This window comes from Gadus morhua, chromosome 21 (genome assembly GCF_902167405.1).
Source record: "Gadus morhua chromosome 21, gadMor3.0, whole genome shotgun sequence".
Taxonomy (NCBI): Eukaryota; Metazoa; Chordata; class Actinopteri; order Gadiformes; family Gadidae; genus Gadus; species Gadus morhua.
The window spans coordinates 17894854-17913076 of NC_044068.1; the positions used below are offsets into that span (position 1 = coordinate 17894854).

General features: G+C 44.7%; 1 protein-coding gene across 1 annotated transcript; it reads right to left on the bottom strand.

Moving 5' to 3' along the window:
* Positions 1–618: 618 nt before the first annotated feature.
* Positions 619–18015, bottom strand: opn8c (opsin 8, group member c). Its single transcript, XM_030344941.1, has 4 exons — positions 17786–18015; positions 12261–12554; positions 4494–4825; positions 619–3589 (listed from the first exon to the last, which is right to left on the bottom strand). Exons 1-4 carry the CDS (start codon positions 17979–17981, stop codon positions 2870–2872), a joined length of 1542 nt encoding a protein of 513 aa, XP_030200801.1. The 5' UTR covers positions 17982–18015; the 3' UTR covers positions 619–2869.
* Between the last annotated feature and the right edge of the window lie 208 nt (positions 18016–18223).

Here is an 18223-nt window from a genome sequence, read left to right on the forward strand (position 1 = left end):
AAAAAACAGTCTGCACACGATATAGGCCTAATGCACGATCAAAAAACTGTGTAGGTTCCATCAATGATGTCATTAGGTAAAAATCCCGAAACATAAAAAATAACATATTTAACACATACACTTACATCACTAAATTATGCATTTGAACACTTTTACACATTATGAATTAACATGAAATTACTGTTAGCAGTTTTGAATAATTTTAAACAAAATATTTAGGCCTATTATGAATCAAATATTTAGGCCTATTATAAATCAGGATGTTGCAAGAGCCAGGCATATTGGCTCTTGCAACATCCCTCAGAGGGACCTAACTAAACCTCCGAGAGTGATTAAAAAAGCAAGCACTCAGAGTGATTGGTTCTTGCCTTCAAAAGGCAACATGTGTATACATCCTAGCCAGTGGAACCTAGTTTACACAAAGAACAAAACCATTTGGTTTTGTGTTCATCTGAAACTAACGGCATTATGGCAACGAGTTAGCTGTGGTTTGGAATAAACACAGGCTAAATCCTTTATCTTACGATTAGTAAATGACTGAAGTGCACTAATAAGGTGATATATCCTCAGGACCTCATCTAGGTTTGTAGCTTACCACATCACAGCCGGTTCAGAATATTGTGTTCATAAAACATGTTCAGCTTTTTTTATTGAATACAGGATATATGGGTGCATGTTATAGAAAATTAAATAATGTACATCGGTCGTAAACAAGCGCATATGGATATAAACGAAAACTAGGCAGGAGTTTTTCCAAACAAAGATGTAGCGCATTGCTCCACATGTTTGATATAGGCCTACATGTTCCGTAATCAAAAATGTCAATTCGGTTAGCTTAAATTCAGCGTAGTAAACATATTCTGACCCCGGATATCAATCACTCACCCACTTAATAAATGACAAATGCCTAAAATTGCCATTCAATAACATGTTATATCATCTGAAAATACGAACGTTTGATTTATTTAGTTCCATTCTCTCAGGAGCCCCAGAGGCCAGACTAAAGGCTGCCCTGCCTGGTCAGCAGCCTGCGTGCTGGTGTGGGACGATTAACGGGTCAGAGGAACACAACTCTGTCTGTTATACCCAGACAATAAGCCATAGCTGGACCGAGCTCACATTGTGTTGCATCAGGCTCAAACAGTCCATCTCTAATATGTCAGCCATGAAGCAGGGAAATCTGCTGGGTAAGATCAGTTTTCTACGTATTTAACATTTGTATTTGTGAACACAAACAAACACAGGACTGATGGTCCATTGTCAGGCGATGACATAATAAGCAGCATGTAATCAAAACACAGGCTGTTTGAACGCCGAAACACACACACAAACACACATACTAACTGCTGATGATGGATACTATTTCTAAAAGGTCTTCTTAAGTCATTTTCTGAAATTGACTACAGGCGGTCAGTTCAGAGTGTTCAACGAACAGTTCTGGCACAGCAACAATGAAGGGTAATTACTTTAACTGGGCAGCAGGACTCCTGTGTTAGTGAACAAATAACAAGACCTCTGACCACACATACAAAATCATGACGATAAGCACATCGAAAACTGCTGTTACAGTATCCTTAAAGATCCTACAAAATAATCCAATTAGCTCTCTTCGGTCCAAATATGGTTACCTATATTTGAATTACTTCAATACTTAGATACAGACCAAAACATTTTTATTTTACATATATTTGCGCCTGAAATATGTGTGTGCTTACTCCTGGTATACAGCTGTCTCACGTTGAGATGAAACATGCCTGCACTGGCATTAAACCAAAGTGTTTTGTCTGATTACATTGCTCTATTATCAACTGTAACTCATACAAATATAAGGTGAACTCTCTACCCAATCTAAAAACTCCCCCACTTTTTGAAAAGCTATTTACCATCCAAAACTCAAATTGCCCTCTGACTTGCATAAGAAGTGATTGAACAATAGGCAATCAAAATAGGACCTAAGAGAGCAAATCTCCCCTTTTATGGGAACTTTAAATGAGATTGATCCCAGGTTAGTTCTGTATAGCATGTCATCACAAACCATGTTAATGCAATGGTGTAATGTATATATAATGTATACCACCATGGGTTTCTTAATGCCACAAATTGCTTTAAATGCAATTTGTTTAAGGCTTTCATTGGTCCGCCCCAGATAACAGTATTGAATTCTCAGTTTGAGTTATTAAGGGAAAGCTGCATTTGCCAAGATAATAAAATAAACATGATGGACTGATGGAATTTGAATTACAATAATACTGTCTTTGATTCAGTCGTCTGCAGATGTTGTTCAAGTCGGTGATGATGAGGAGAACATACAAGGTGTGGATCCCTGTCATGAACATCTGTTGCTGGTTCACATCGGCTGCTACATCAAATGGGACCACGATGTATAAATGTGTAAGTATGGACGTGGTGTCTCATGACAGTCAACTCCTGTAGTGCCAATGAAGCCTCCTAGGTGGAGAGCGCTAGGGAGGGATGCTACACCATCATGTTATATAAAGCACTTGTTATCACTCCAGGGCCATGGGACCCCCGACACTGGTTTATGACTAAATCAGAACCGAAAAATATGATGCATTAGCAAGTGTTAATTCAGTGTATTCTGTTATACTAATCATGCTGCGTAAAGCTAACCATGTTTTTACTTTTTGAATTTGTGCCTTCACCAACAATAAGTAATTATTTTGGCAGACTTTTAGAATTGTTATACTTTTAATCATCATTAATACTAATAAATTATCGAGTTATCTTTTGAAGGTTCAAAGTATGTAAGATGTCGATTTGACTACGTTTTATGGTTGCTCTGCAGCTGTTAAAGGCACAGTGCACAGCTCTGTCCTCCCCGAGTTCTCACCCTGAAGCCAACGCAGTGTCACAGCCTGTGAAAGTTCTCTGGGTCAGCGGCCCCAAAAGGGGGCCCGGACCCCAGGGGGGGGGCGATGGGCATGGGGGGCGGGCTCCTCAGCTCCTCCTGGTGGCCGTGCGACAGCGTGTATGTCTCCATGGCGAACAGACGCCACCTCTCTCTCGCCCTCCGCGCATTGTGCCATACCCTCCCGCCCCCTCTGTTCTCCGAGGGAGCGTCGGACAGGAACTCCTTGACCTGCTTGTGCTCCAGGCTGGCAGGGCTCACCCGGGGCTTGGAGCCCCAGCACGGGTGCACCGACCGGTCCTGGCGCAGGCCGGCTCCCCCGGCCCCCGAGAGTTTCGGGGGCTTCTCCCGCGAGCTCCCGCTGTTGTCCGAGCGCCGTCCCCGCTGCTCCTGCAGCTGGATGTGGATGGGGTGGGGCTCTGCGTAGCTCGGGGCCTGGGCCCCGTGGGGGGGCAGCGAGTGGGAGCGCACGCCCACCCGCTGGCTCTCCAGCCCGGGGCAGAGGGAGCGCACCAGGCCGCGCAGCTCGCGCCGGAAGCCGGCGTTGAAGTAGAAGTAGATGAAGGGGTTGTAGACGTGGGAGCTCTTGGCGAACAGCGCGGGGAACACGAAGCCCCACGGGGCCATGTAGCGGTGGTCCTGGTGGAAGATGAAGAGGAAGGAGACCACGGTGTAGGGGCCCCAGGCAAGGATGAAGCCCAGGCTGATGCACAAGAACATCTGAGGAGATAAAGTTGAACATATGTGGATGATGGCTCACCTGCAACATCATCACAACACCTTGAAGCATATGAGATATCATGCTCTGAGATACATTGTGTGTTCTATGATTTTACTGGATATAAAGGGATTTTAGTGGGACATCAAAATTCTTCTGCAATTGAAGAAGGCAGTCAGTCTAACGAAGACCACTTGAGACACTCAAAGGTCTTCACCTGTTAGAGGTCAACAGCACAGCATTCAAGATTAAAATGAATGAATATTTTACATTTTCAGGGCCTTTAAATAATGAATGACCAAGAAATATGAAAGATCCTGTATAATGATTAGAAAGTTATAGTTGTTAGATATTACATCAAATCATCCAATCTATCAGCCATGAGTGAGTGAAAGGCTCTATGTATCTGTTTCGAGTCAACTGCTTCTCCCTGTGTCTGAGACAATTTCGATTTAAGATCGCTCCCAGCTCATTTCTGACCAATCACGACATCACTCCCTGATTGGTTCAATAATACATCTTGCCTGACAATCCCAAGCGCAGGAATGCAACACTTTACCAACAGGAGAGAAACACAGTGAGGGAGGGGGCAGTGAGGGAGGAGGCAGTGAGGGAGGAGGCAGTGAAGGAGGAGGCAGTGAGGGAGGAGGCAGTGAGGGAGGGGACAGTGAGGGAGGAGGCAGTGAGGGAGGAGGCAGTGAGGGAGGGGGCAGTGAGGGAGGAGGCAGTGAGGGAGGGGGCAGTGAGGGAGGAGGTAGTGAGGGAGGAGGCAGTGAGGGAGGAGGCGGTGAGGGAGGAGGCAGTGAGGGAGGGGACGTAGAACTCTCAAATCTTACCTACAGCATCTTCAAGGACCTGTTGTACTGACACACACAGACACACACACAGACCCCCCCCCCCCCTTACCATGGTGAGGCGTCTCTCGGCGTGCCTCAGGTTGCTGCGGAGGCCGCTGGACGTCAGTGCGGCGGAGAAGCGGTAGAGCTTGCGGAGGATGAGGCCCTGCGAGCCCACGATGGCCAGCACGGGCAGCAGCGTGAAGCCGGCGAAGGAGCACACCACGTAGGTGGCGTCCTTGTACGAGGTGTGGTAGCCCCTCCAGGCGACCGTGCAGGACAGGCCGTAGGGCTCAGGCACGTACTCCCCCCAGCCCAGCAGCGGCAGGCAGGACCACAGCGTGGGCAGCGCCCAGGTGGCCACGCACACCACCTTGGTGTTGGCGCCCTCTAGCCACACGGCTGGGGAAGTGGTCAGAAGGAAGGGTTAGGGGATCGCTCTCTGGGCCCGGAGGGATATAACTCACGCCCCCCAGGTACGGGGGAGCGCGGACTCAAGGCCTGGGGTCTCTCAGCTGTCTCCTGTGTGGTCCGACTGGCTTTATGATACCATACTGAAGTGACACTGCAAGGTGTTGAACTTGAAGGGCTCACTGCAGGATTTTAAAAGCGTGAATCACTTCAGATTGCCGACAGGTTGTTTAAGTCTAACCACCTGTTCGGGAAAAGAAAGGCAGTGACTACGGGGGGGAGATAATGGCAAACATTTCTGTTCTTTCCGCACTCATTAGAACAACGTTTATCAGACTGTGGGAGGTCTGCAATGTGACGATATTATAATTAAATGTTGAGGCCGGTCGCTGCGACCTGCGTTTACAGAGAGATGGTCAGCTTCGTGTTACAGCCAATGTTCTGACAGCATTTTTCTGCTTCAACAAATTCTTTCTATTCCCTCATCAGACCACATGATTTAAAGGGACTCTCACCTTTGTTGCATTTTTACACTTTTTTTGGATAAGGTTAAATTGGTATTAATAAGGTAATAACACTCTAATATGCAAGACAGACCCACCAGGAGTAAAAACAAACAATTATTTTACTTATTTTACTATAATATTTAGTGAAAACTTCAACCAATAAAATTCTTCAGACCGAATGACCTTATTGGCCGACAGACCTGTCTGTTTGCTGCATGGATATATAAGGTTTTCCGTCTGCTTCTTGTGGCGCATTCGGGCCCGCGTCATCAAGGCGCGTCCTCAACTAGAGGGTTTGTTTTGATTCCACGGCAGACAGTAGCGAGTAGCGACCGTAGCGACTGACGATGGCAGACCAAAGTGGTCCACGGCGTACTGAAACTGCACCATTCAGTCCGATTAGGGGACTCATCTCGGACTCAGACTCACAGAGTTACCCTCCTCTGGAGCCTCAGGAAGACCTCCAGACTGTTGGCCACCAACTGCACCATTCAGTCCGATTAGGGGACTCATCTCGGACTCACAGAGTTACCCTCCTCTGGAGCCTCAGGAAGACCTCCAGACTGTTGGCCACCAACTGCACCATTCAGTCCGACAAGGGGACCCGATTCGGCCTCAGAAGCCAAGTGGTCCCGCTCCCCTGGATGATTCTCAGGACCTCCAGACCGTTGGCAACCGTTGGCAACCAACCGCACCACTCAGTCCGATTAGGGGACCCGTTTCGGACTCAGACGCGACGTTGTCCCGCTACTCTGGAGCTCCAGGAAGACCTCCAGACCGTTGGCAACCAACCGCCACACTCAGTCCGATTACGGTACCCATTTCGGACTCAGACGCGACCTTGTCCCGCTACTCTGGAGCTCCAGGAAGACCTCCAGACCGTTGGCAACCAACCGCACCACTCAGTCCGATTAGGGGACCCGTTTCGGACTCAGACGCGACGTTGTCCCGCTACTCTGGAGCTCCAGGAAGACCTCCAGACCGTTGGCAACCAACCGCCACACTCAGTCCGATTACGGGACCCGTTTCGGACTCAGACGCGACGTAGTCCCGCTACTCTGGAGCTCCAGGAAGACCTCCAGACCGTTGGCAACCAACCGCCACACTCAGTCCGATTACGGGACCCATTTCGGGCTCAGACGCGACGTTGTCCCGCTAATCTGGAGCTCCAGGAAGACCTCCAGACCGTTGGCAAACAACCGCACTATTCAGTCCGATTAGGGGACCCATTTCGGCCTCAGACGCTACGTTGTCCCGCTACTCTGTTTGTGATGCTCATACACCTTTCTATATTATGACCCCTGGGAGTCTAAACATAACCCATGGGAGTCTAAACATAACCCATGGGAGTCTAGAACTTTTGTACTGTAGCGACCCTGGGACAGTTAAATAGTTTGTGTGTTATGTGTTACATTATATTTCGTTGTCCGTTATGCCAGTTGTTCTATGTGCATGTATTGTAATGTTCTTCTTGTCAATCAGCGTGGGGGCGAATCATTAGGTCAGCTGGGGGAGGGCCTTGGAAGAACAGGAGGGTGGGGGCCTGCACGCGAGTGAGACCGTGTTGGGGGTTGCCGGGGTAACCGGGGTTTGTTTTGTGTCGGTTTTCTGCCGTTGGTTACAATGTTACGGGTTTCAGTGACCTGGTTTTGGTTCATTAAAACTACCTTCAACTACTAATGACTCGACATCATTATGTCACCAGCGAGGTCGTTACAGTACTCGTTAAAAAATAACGCTTAGTTTTGTACTAACAATAACGCTTAGGGGGTGGGGCATTGGAGGAAGGCGGGATGATTTGAATGTGCTGTAATTCTCAAATGCAACAAAGGTGAGAGTCCCTTTAAGCTTGGCTGCCCGGGTCCGGGAGAAGCTTCATGAAGCCCTACAGGGCATGGACGCTGGAAGTGGGGGGGCTGGGGGGGCTGCAGCCCCCCCTGGTGGCGAGAGGCTGAATGTGAAAAGCAAAAACCCCCGTGGAAATAAATAAATACATAAATATAGAGCTAAAAACAGAGCTAAAAAGTATGAGTCAGAAAAGAATTTCGGATTTTTTCAAAGATCCTGTTGGTCATGGTTCCACCAAAAGGCAAAACACTACCGATGTAGAATGTGTCAGTATTCAAGTGTCTTTACCAGCATTACCATCAAAGGATCACCCCCCATTGTGTTCTCATTATGTGGCCGTGCAGCTGGATTAGTTGGAAAAAAAATGTTGTTGTTAGACCTTTTGGCTAATAGTACTAATTGACTTATTTTTTGTGTGTGTTCTTCTGTAGTTCTTTGAATGGGCGCAAGAGGAGGATGGTTTGTAGTTCACCACTGTGTCCGTGCTTGCATGCGTGCGTTTGCTTCGGAGTTCGGAGGAAGGAGTTTTGTTTCTTAACGTTAAGTTTGTTAAAACTATCAAATCAGTTAACCTCATCTAGGCTATGTTACTTGTTCATAACACTGTCTAATGCATAATATCAGTACCTTGTGCGTGTAATTAAATATTTGAGGTCTTAATTAAAGACATATTCTGAGAAATACTTGCATTTCATCTGTGATTCAATGAAGCACATTCACAAGTTGGCCTTATGGTGAATTTCTAAAACCTCTGGTCTAATACAGGTTGGTTGTGATGACATCTCATTATAGCCTTTATCACATGATACTAGGCATATAAATAACCAAGTGTAACACCCTATCGAGAACGTTATTTGTTTATGTTTGACCTTTCGCATTATGACGTCATCGGAACGTTTCTCAGCCCCCCCAACTGTGATTACTTCCAGCAGCGTCCCTGCTACAGGGTGCACGTCTGTTCACCTTTTACCCAGAATACATCACCTGCTGTTGAACCTTGACCCCTTATTGTAGCCATACCCAGACCCCGATCCACGGCACCTGAGGGCTCAACAACCTTGTTTCTTATCTATCCTGCCCAAACGCGAGGGGGCGCATCGCACAGCAGGGGGGCACCTCACAGAACAACACCCGTTACCGTGGAGACGCAGAGCTCCATCTGCCCGGCCACACACGGTATATACATCCGACCGGGGGAAAAACTGCAACGTTAAAGAGAATATAGAAGCGTTTGACTGATTCTGAATTTGAAATTCATGTAAATGAGTTGTGCTTAATGTGTTTAATAGAGAGTACCATTTAATTGACAGAACAGCGAAGGAGCACCACCAAGTACCGAAGGAGAGAATCATTTACAGCAGCGCGGGGCGGTTGCGTAAAGCCTGATTCGTGTTTTTTGGTGTACGCTTATGTCCTTAAAGCGCACAAAGGCCGCAGCATCGTTGAGCATCGTCTATACTCAGTAGTCCGAGTCTAAGTGGGTTAGATGTGTTAACTGCTGGAGTCTGACCTTCTTTTTAAGCCCTGTCTTAACGCCATCCATTCTACGTATCATGTTCAGTTAACGCTGCAAAAGCCCCTGCTTATCACTTTATTAATGAGTGTGAATAAAGAGTAAACATTCACAGCCCGTGTCAGGTAATTTTTTTTTTTCATCTTTACTTTATGCGTTCCCGCATATAGATCCAACATACAATATTTATAATAATAGTAATCATTTTCTCGTATCCATGGTTAATAGCCTATGTAAGCCTAATGTTTGTTGGCCTATTATAATGTAATGAAGTCAAGTCATATAGTACACAATTATGTAAGCAAAGCTATTATTTATGTAATTGTTTAAAACTCCGCCTCCGCCCCTATTTCTAACCAATCAGGATCTCTTACCTGATGTTTTCGGGGAATCCATCTAGCCATCTATCTCATGTATATACTCAGATGCCTACATCTATGATCTTCTTACCATATCTCGCACCCTACATACCATACTTCTTCCTTAACAGATAAAGCCACTTTGGCATCATTAACTGTCAACTCCCAGTCCAGATTTTCGGCACTGCTAAAATAGGACAAAAATCTGGAGAGCCATTAGCGCTGAGTGCTTCTGCTGCTCAGTCACGTCGATCTCGGCAAAGCATGTGGAGAGCCCTCCTGAGGACACATTTCTGGCCAAGATTTCAATGGTGGTCTGGATGTGGTGATGATTATTATCTGAAACAGCTATGCTTTTTACTATGAGAAATATAGATATTGTTAATTGTAAATTAGGCCACAATCCCTATGTGGAGTAAACTGTGTTCGTAAGGCGGGAATTATCTCCTTTCCTAAAGGATGGTCCACACCATGCTAGGAGATAAGATAGGAAGCATTGAAGCAGCTTCCCTCAGCATTAGAGGATTTGAACAGCTCATGGCTGCCACTGAGATACTTCCAGGACATTGAACTCATTCAGGAACATCCCGGAGCAGCATAACATGAGACTGTGGGAGGACAGCAGGTGTGGTACACTGGGTCCTATCCCAGTGTGCTCACTTACTTTCTACCAGCTATATTTAAATTTGTTGGTAAGGCATTGTTACTCTACTACTGTATTTTCCTGCTGTCATCATTGCTGTTTCATGCAACACCTCTCTATTCAGTCAAGCCTGTTACTCCGATCTCCATCTTGGCTGCTGACAAATTGATTGGTTTTATTTATAATGGTTACAAATGGAGTGAAAGGAAAATATAAGTACTTTAATGGCAGCCATGATGACAGCTGAAAGCGTTCATCCATTGTGGAGTTGATAGCTCTACATGCGAGCTCACCAATAATAGATCCAACATACAATATTTAGAATAATAGTAATAATTTTCTCGTATCCATGGTTAATAGCCTATGTAAGCCTAATGTTTGTTGGCCTATTATAATGTAATGAAGTCAAGTCATATAGTACACAATTATGTAAGCAAAGCTATTATTTATGTAATTGTTTAAAACTCCGCCTCCGCCCCTATTTCTAACCAATCAGGATCTCTTACCTGATGTTTTCGGGGAATCCATCTAGCCATCTATCTCATGTATATACTCAGATGCCTACATCTATGATCTTCTTACCATATCTCGCACCCTACATACCATACTTCTTCCTTAACAGATAAAGCCACTTTGGCATCATTAACTGTCAACTCCCAGTCTAGATTTTCGGCACTGCTAAAATAGGACAAAAATCTGGAGAGCCATTAGCGCTGAGTGCTTCTGCTGCTCAGTCACGTCGATCTCGGCAAAGCATGTGGAGAGCCCTCCTGAGGACACATTTCTGGCCAAGATTTCAATGGTGGTCTGGATGTGGTGATGATTATTATCTGAAACAGCTATGCTTTTTACTATGAGAAATATAGATATTGTTAATTGTAAATTAGGCCACAATCCCTATGTGGAGTAAACTGTGTTCGTAAGGCGGGAATTATCTCCTTTCCTAAAGGATGGTCCACACCATGCTAGGAGATAAGATAGGAAGCATTGAAGCAGCTTCCCTCAGCATTAGAGGATTTGAACAGCTCATGGCTGCCGCTGAGATACTTCCAGGACATTGAACTCATTCAGGAACATCCCGGAGCAGCATAACATGAGACTGTGGGAGGACAGCAGGTGTGGTACACTGGGTCCTATCCCAGTGTGCTCACTTACTTTCTACCAGCTATATTTAAATTTGTTGGTAAGGCATTGTTACTCTACTACTGTATTTTCCTGCTGTCATCATTGCTGTTTCATGCAACACCTCTCTATTCAGTCAAGCCTGTTACTCCGATCTCCATCTTGGCTGCTGACAAATTGATTGGTTTTATTTATAATGGTTACAAATGGAGTGAAAGGAAAATATAAGTACTTTAATGGCAGCCATGATGACAGCTGAAAGCGTTCATCCATTGTGGAGTTTATAGCTCTACATGCGAGCTCACCAATAGTTGCTGTCGTAAGAAATATATTTTTCTTCTATTGATGCTTCGAAGTTGATGGTGATGGGGAGTCGGGGACTTGATTAATGTAATTAAGGGAATACTAAATACATTTTCAATCAGGATGTGAAGGATGACCATGATCAACAATCAAGAAGTTCATATGGTGGAGAAGTTGATGGATTAAACCTTCACTCTACCTTAAAGCAACACAATTAACAGAGACAGTCAGCCTTGTCCAAAAATGAATTATTATATAGTCTTATTTGCAGCTAAAAAGTATGTTTGGGGTTGTAATATTCACCCAGAATACATTTGTTATGATGTCTTAACATGGTCATGGTGTGTTGTGTTACGACAATGTTACGACAATTTTCATAATGATAACTGAGGTACAATGATTTCAATTTGATACGAATATGCTTGATTGTGATTGCATCACTAATGTTGATTCCTTGAGTGGAAGTTTGCTTTCCTGAAGACAGACGACCTGTCTCTAATGAATAAATAAAGCTAAGGAGTTACAGCATGTCGTCGTCTGAGATTAAATGACTGAACCATAATGTACAAAACAAGACAGGGGTGAAAATAGCCTGCTCTGGTTTGAGCAGGCCATTCTCCTTTGTTGTTTTGAAAGGAGAAGAGGCCCGCAGTGAGGACATTTATTTTTTTGCAAAACAAACACAGTTTGAAAGACAGGCCTTTTGCGTTTTGCATCAACAGTTCTTTGTGTACTGTCTAAAATGTAGACCGTTGAATCAGTTGGTTATCAGTTTTATTGGGCATGTGTGTACTAGACATACAAGGAATTGAACGCCATATATTTTTCTTTGCACTTAATGTATTCACAAAGAATAGTCTTACAGCTAAAACAAGGACAACATTTGATGCAAGCGTGCAGAGTGCATAGAGGCTGACATAAATATGGGACGATTAACTGGTGGCTTATGCATGAGGTAGGTGGACATGAAGTATACGAATGCATACATGCATCTACTAGAACTAGAATCAGATTAAAAACACAAAACACCCAACTTTCAAACACGGTTTGGAAGTTGCATTAAAGTCACGAGAGTCAGCACATCAAACACCGGGCACCATTTCCAACCCCCCCCCCACCACCTCGTCCTCACCGTAGACCAGCCGGTGGCAGGTCTTCATGTAGTGGACGACGCTGATGGCTGCCACGGTGAACATGCCGCACAGGCCGAAGATGAAGCAGCCCAGGCCGTAGTACACGCAGGTCAGGCCCTGGCCAAGCCAGCCGTGGCTGAAGGACGACATGATGGACAGGGGATAGAAGCACACGCAGCAGAGGAAGTCCACCACGGCCAGGTTGACACAGAGCAGCTCCGAGCCCACCGTCCTCTTCCTGCGGCGGTACGACACCAGCAGCACCACCCCGTTGCCCAGCAGAGAGAGGGTGACTGTCAACAGGGAGAGGGTGATGTCAACAGGGAGAGGGTGATGTCAACAGGGAGAGGGTGACTGTCAACAGGGAGAGGGTGATGTCAACAGGGAGAGGGTGATGTCAACAGGGAGAGGGTGATGTCAACAAGGAGAGGGTGACTGTCAACAGGGAGAGGGTGACTGTCAACAAGGAGAGGGTGACTGTCAACAGGGAGAGGGTGATGTCAACAGGGAGAGGGTGATGTCAACAGGGAGAGGGTGACTGTCAACAGGGAGAGGGTGATGTCAACAAGGAGAGGGTGATGTCAAAAGGGAGAGGGTGATGTCAACAAGGAGAGGGTGACTGTCAACAGGGAGAGGGTGATGTCAACAAGGAGAGGGTGACTGTCAACAGGGAGAGGGTGACTGTCAACAAGGAGAGGGTGACTGTCAACAAGGAGAGGGTGACTGTCAACAAGGAGAGGGTGATGTCAACAAGGAGAGGGTGATGTCAACAAGGAGAGGGTGACTGTCAACAAGGAGAGGGTGACTGTCAACAGGGAGAGGATGATGTCAACAAGGAGAGGGTGACTGTCAACAGGGAGAGGGGTGGTGGATTGATTATTGCCTTCCCCGTAGAGTGGAAACTTGTCTTCTGCTTCAAACGACATTGAAGATACAAAACGACATGCATTATCGTTTTTATTATTATTTGAGTGTGAGGACATGCGACTTTGTTGCAATGTACCACATCCTTTCCAAGGTAACAAAGTAACAGTGCTTTTCCCGAGGTATCAACGTTGGGACAAACACAGGCTTGGTCACCCACAACCCTTATGGTGAGTCTGCTACATTTCTTCCCTTGTTTATTCCACTACAACATCCACACTTGGGACATAAAATGTAGGCCTGAAAAATAAGTACATATTGATCCAAAGCTACCCCTGACATCTAAATCTATCAGGGGAAGACATCAGACTTACTCTCTAGAGGCAACAATGTGTCAAAGATGCTACATTTCAAAAGGCCCAAGTTTATTCACAACCTTGCTATCAAATGATTCGGCTTGGCCTTGCCTATTACTTTGCTGCTTAGCCCATGGACTTCCAAAAACCAATCAATTGAGTTCTGAAACTCAAAACCTTACGGCCCCCAGAATGTAAAACGTAATGTGTGCGAATGCCCCTTTGACAGGAAACAGTATGGTGGCAGAGAAAATCCTAGGACTGTAGACTGTAGGTGAGCATTATTCATCATCTCCTCCAAGACCATTAGTCAAATTGTCATTGCTTCGGCCGCACTGGATTGGCATTCTATTTTCCATATAATTGCTTATGAACCCTGTTATCTATTTGGTTCGAACTTGTAAGTTGAGGTGTAAAACACATGCATACTTCAAATACGTTTACTGAAATGAGTTCTTTGTCTGTCCTTTAACAGTATTGGTATTTTATACTATGACTAAGCACTGGTCTACTAATAGTGGAGGCACTGTCCTTGAACACACATGGTGTTTGAACTGAGCTTACTTTTGGGCATTTGGCTGTAATGTGCTGATCTACATTGAAGCTACCAGCAGTCTTTCTGAGAAATGGCATGAAAACAAAATCACAGTAAATGGTTGACAACCTCCAGCAGTAGGGGCTTCATGCGTGCTTGAAACCTGTTATGGCGGCTTGCAAATATTATGTTTGATGGCTAGTTTGCATCGATATGAAAGACATCGGACTTCAAGTTATCGAAAGCTATTTCAGCTTGCCATTTATTTATGCACTGCTATAATGTTTATTCAGTCAACCCCTCAACATTTAAAGGGATACTTCACCCAGTCAGAACCGGCGTTCTATCATTATAAAATCACTTTTGTAATATATATAAAAAAAGTTTTTTTTCCCTCAGTGTAACCCAGTCTTCCCTTGGCCCAGCTTTCCTGATCTAATTTTCTCCCAAGATGACGTCAAATGACGCGTTTGACGTCATCTCGGGAGAACTTTGCTTGCCTGCTAGAAGGGCCGAGGACTACAAACCACTGGTTCCGCAAATTTGTGAGCCCACCACTAAGGAATGAGGGGGGGCGGGAGCTCGCGTACCAGAAGTAAACACAATGTCCGCCATGTTTCTTCACCGCTTAGCTAGAGAACAAATTTGCAATGTGAAACAGCCAAAGTGGATTTTGAAAATGTATTGATGGATTCAGACATTCAGGGCTATTAGTACGAGCCAGAATACAGCCAGGAAGAATTGACACAAATAGAGGAGGAGGCTGCTGCCGCTGCAGCTGAACAAGCCTTGCCTGTTGCCGAGGACGAGGAGCCGGAGCGCGCCGGTTTGCTCTGTTCGCCTATAGACACTAACACAGAGTCCCTGTGCTGAAGCAAAATTTCAGCAATGCCAGTTTCTTCTAGAATAAATGGCTGAATCTGGCAAAGACGGGGCCATGTGTGTAACCTCTCCCCCAGGCTTTACGCCTCATCTGAACAGTCGGATATTGGATACATATGTCCGGTCCGGACTCAGAAAGTGAACTGGAAACGCCAGCCAAAGCCCGCCGGGAGAAACAGATGTCTGAGCATAGAGCATAGTGGGTTTTCTTTTTACTTACACATTGGCTACATAGTTTTGAGTCCCGAGGAACGTGACAATGTAGTTATCAGAAAGTAGCGGATCTTAATGGCAGAGAATAGGCTAAGTTACGTTAGCTTGAAGTCTGTGTAATGTATAGGCTACTCAAGGCATAATTTATCTGGCTTTGCTAATGTTGTTTTCTTTCTTTCTTTTTTTTTCTTTTTTTTTTTACAGTATCGGCTACCTGTGTTGTCCAGGCCATCAGAGCTAATTACCCAGTACAAGATGGGCAGTACCGTGGCTACCAGGAGACGGTAGATGCTCAAGATGAGCTGTGACCATTTTGACTCTAGCAAACGCACCCTACACGTTTATTTTTGTCAATATTTCATATTTTTTTATGAATAAAACTCCAAATTCATGTTGGTTGTTGTGATTTGTTAACTGTGCTGTTATACTAAAGTAGGCCTACTGTATAAACACTTATTTAAATTGTGGAGAAAAGGTTGAGCACAAATACTTGATATGCTGAGCTACTGCAATTAGCAAATGTTTTTATGCTGTACAGTTATATACAAATGATGCGTTTGAAAAAACTAGGGCAGAAGTCTAGTCAACGTATCACAGGGATATGTTTACACAAAGTTTGCTTGCGCTACCACTCGCGCTAGGACCATGGGTCCTTCCCCCTCCAAACGGAAACAGGCGGGCGGTGCAGCGAGCGCAATGCACTGTGGTAGTTGGAGGATTTCTTACTTTTGAGCCAGAGAGACACTTTCTGCCTTTTCTCAGGCTAGGATGAACCGATTGAAAAAAATGTTGCACATTTATAATACATAGAATTATTTACTTCATATAACCTTCATATCTCCACCGGTTAAGTATCCCTTTAACATGCAGTAAGTTGTAGTCATTTTGAGATAAATACTGATAACCAAACAAGTACAACAACCGGAGCAAGCCCTCTGATGCATGAATCAGAAAGTAAACAACGATTTTCCCAATCAATAAGCAATAGAAATGTACATTCTGATTTAATCTGACATCCACATTTAGGGGTGCAAGGAATAGACAATGTCAATGGCAACGATTGATTGTTTAAATACTAATAATAATAATCCTTACAAAAACAATAGGGTTCCAACCCTTCGGGTTTGGCCCCCTAATTACAAGATATCTGCAAAGTATACCAGATGAATCCATCATGGAGATATGAAGAAGCAGCAGCAGGCAGACTGTCCCAGAGGTGAGGGATCTCTGAATCCCCTAGGGGTGGTTTGGGGGACTGCAGGGGGCACTCGGAACTATCTAAAGAAGGATTTGTAGTTCTAATAGTAAGGTGGTAGCCTGGTCCTACCACTCTCGTAGCCTACTACATTTCATTTGCACAGAGAGTCTGGACGTACTCAATTGACAAACGTTAACTCACTTGATATATTTTTCTAAAGGTTGTAGTAAGACCATATAGAGGCCTTGACTATATGGAACAAGTTGTGGGGCCCTAGAGTCAATAATGGCGACGCTATTGAAATTTAACCATTGTAGTCGTTTTCCGTTTTGCACTTTGCAGACGGTCCCTAAACTCGCGGCTGAAAGTCGACAGCTCATAGAAGCCAATGCAATTCACCGTTCTCTAAAGACGGCTCGTTTGGATGAAAAGGTTGTAGCTGGTTCTCTAGGTTAGGCCTATACATTTAGCTAGAGGAGTCATTTGTGTCGCAACGATGATGATCTATTGAACCGCAAACTCCGAATCTGCCAATTTCTTTCCATCTTTACGGAAGTATAGGGTATGGGATTCTGATGTTATTACGAGATAATTATCTCATAATTACGAGATAAATACCTCGTAATTATGAGATAATTATCTCGTAATTATGACAAAAAGATCTCGTAATTATGAACTCTTGTAATTATGAGAAAGAAGATAAAGATCTCGTAATTATGAGATATTTTCTCATAATTATGAGATCTATATGTCATAATTACGAGATAACCAGATTTTTCTTTTTTGTGACGTGAATCCAATGCGCCACCGTAACAATCTAAATACCCCATTAATACAATTAAATAAAATCTGCATTTTCTAATAACTTACTTTTCATTCCTTCACATTTGTGACGCTATCGGTGTGAAAGGGGTAGACCTACTTGGCTGAAATAAATCATTAAGATAACTGACATTGTTTGTCCCCAAACAACGTCCATTAATTAAAGTATAGGTCTACTTTATTTCTAAGAACATTGCACATCTTAGCCTATATTTTTTATTACTTTTGGCTGTATGAGTCAAAAGCATATGGTTATATCAAGTTTAACCCGAGACCGCTTCTTTGTGTTGTTTTTCTTTAATGCTCTTTCGACAAAGTTACAAAGTGACTCTCACACCAAGCCACCGAGCAGCCTGCCCCCCGGAGCCACCCAGCAGCGAGTCCCCATAATCCAAAGCAGCCTGGCCCCCGGAGCAACAGCAACCTGCCCCCCGGAGCAACAGCAGCCTTCCCCCCGGAGCCACCCAGCAGCCTGCCCCCCGGAGCAACAGCAGCCTTCCCCCCGGCTGTCAGAGACCCACACAGCAGCCTACCCCGCGGCTGTCAGAGAGCGGAGATAAGGACTGACGGACAAGAGTGCAGCGACGCGAGTTGTTAGAGAAAAAGCCAATAGGCCTATCTTTATTCCATAAAAAGTGAAAGCAAGACACTTACCAACAAAAAGAATTGCCAATCCTAGGCATATGTCAGCACCAGGGTCCAATTTCGAGGTGTATATAGATATGGGCCCGTTATCCGAGTCTTCGTGCAAGGTGGAGTTCAGAGACATGTTGTATAGGCAAAGCATAGACAAGTAGTGCATCCACTGATGAAACATTATCAATCCCGTCACTCCTAGTTTTGGCAGCATGTTACGGCGCAACCCGGCAGCCAATCGGATCTTACTATTGCATAACAACGTAACGTAGTAGACAAGACTTCACCAATTCACCGCAGTAGAATATGACATTACAATAATGTCTAGTATTACTAATATTTATGTATTATATACTTGTATAGTGTAAATTAAGTTGAACATCAAAATAGGATTGCAGGTGCCATCTCCTGACCTACTTGGACACTACAACACAACTGACAAAGCAAAACAAAAGA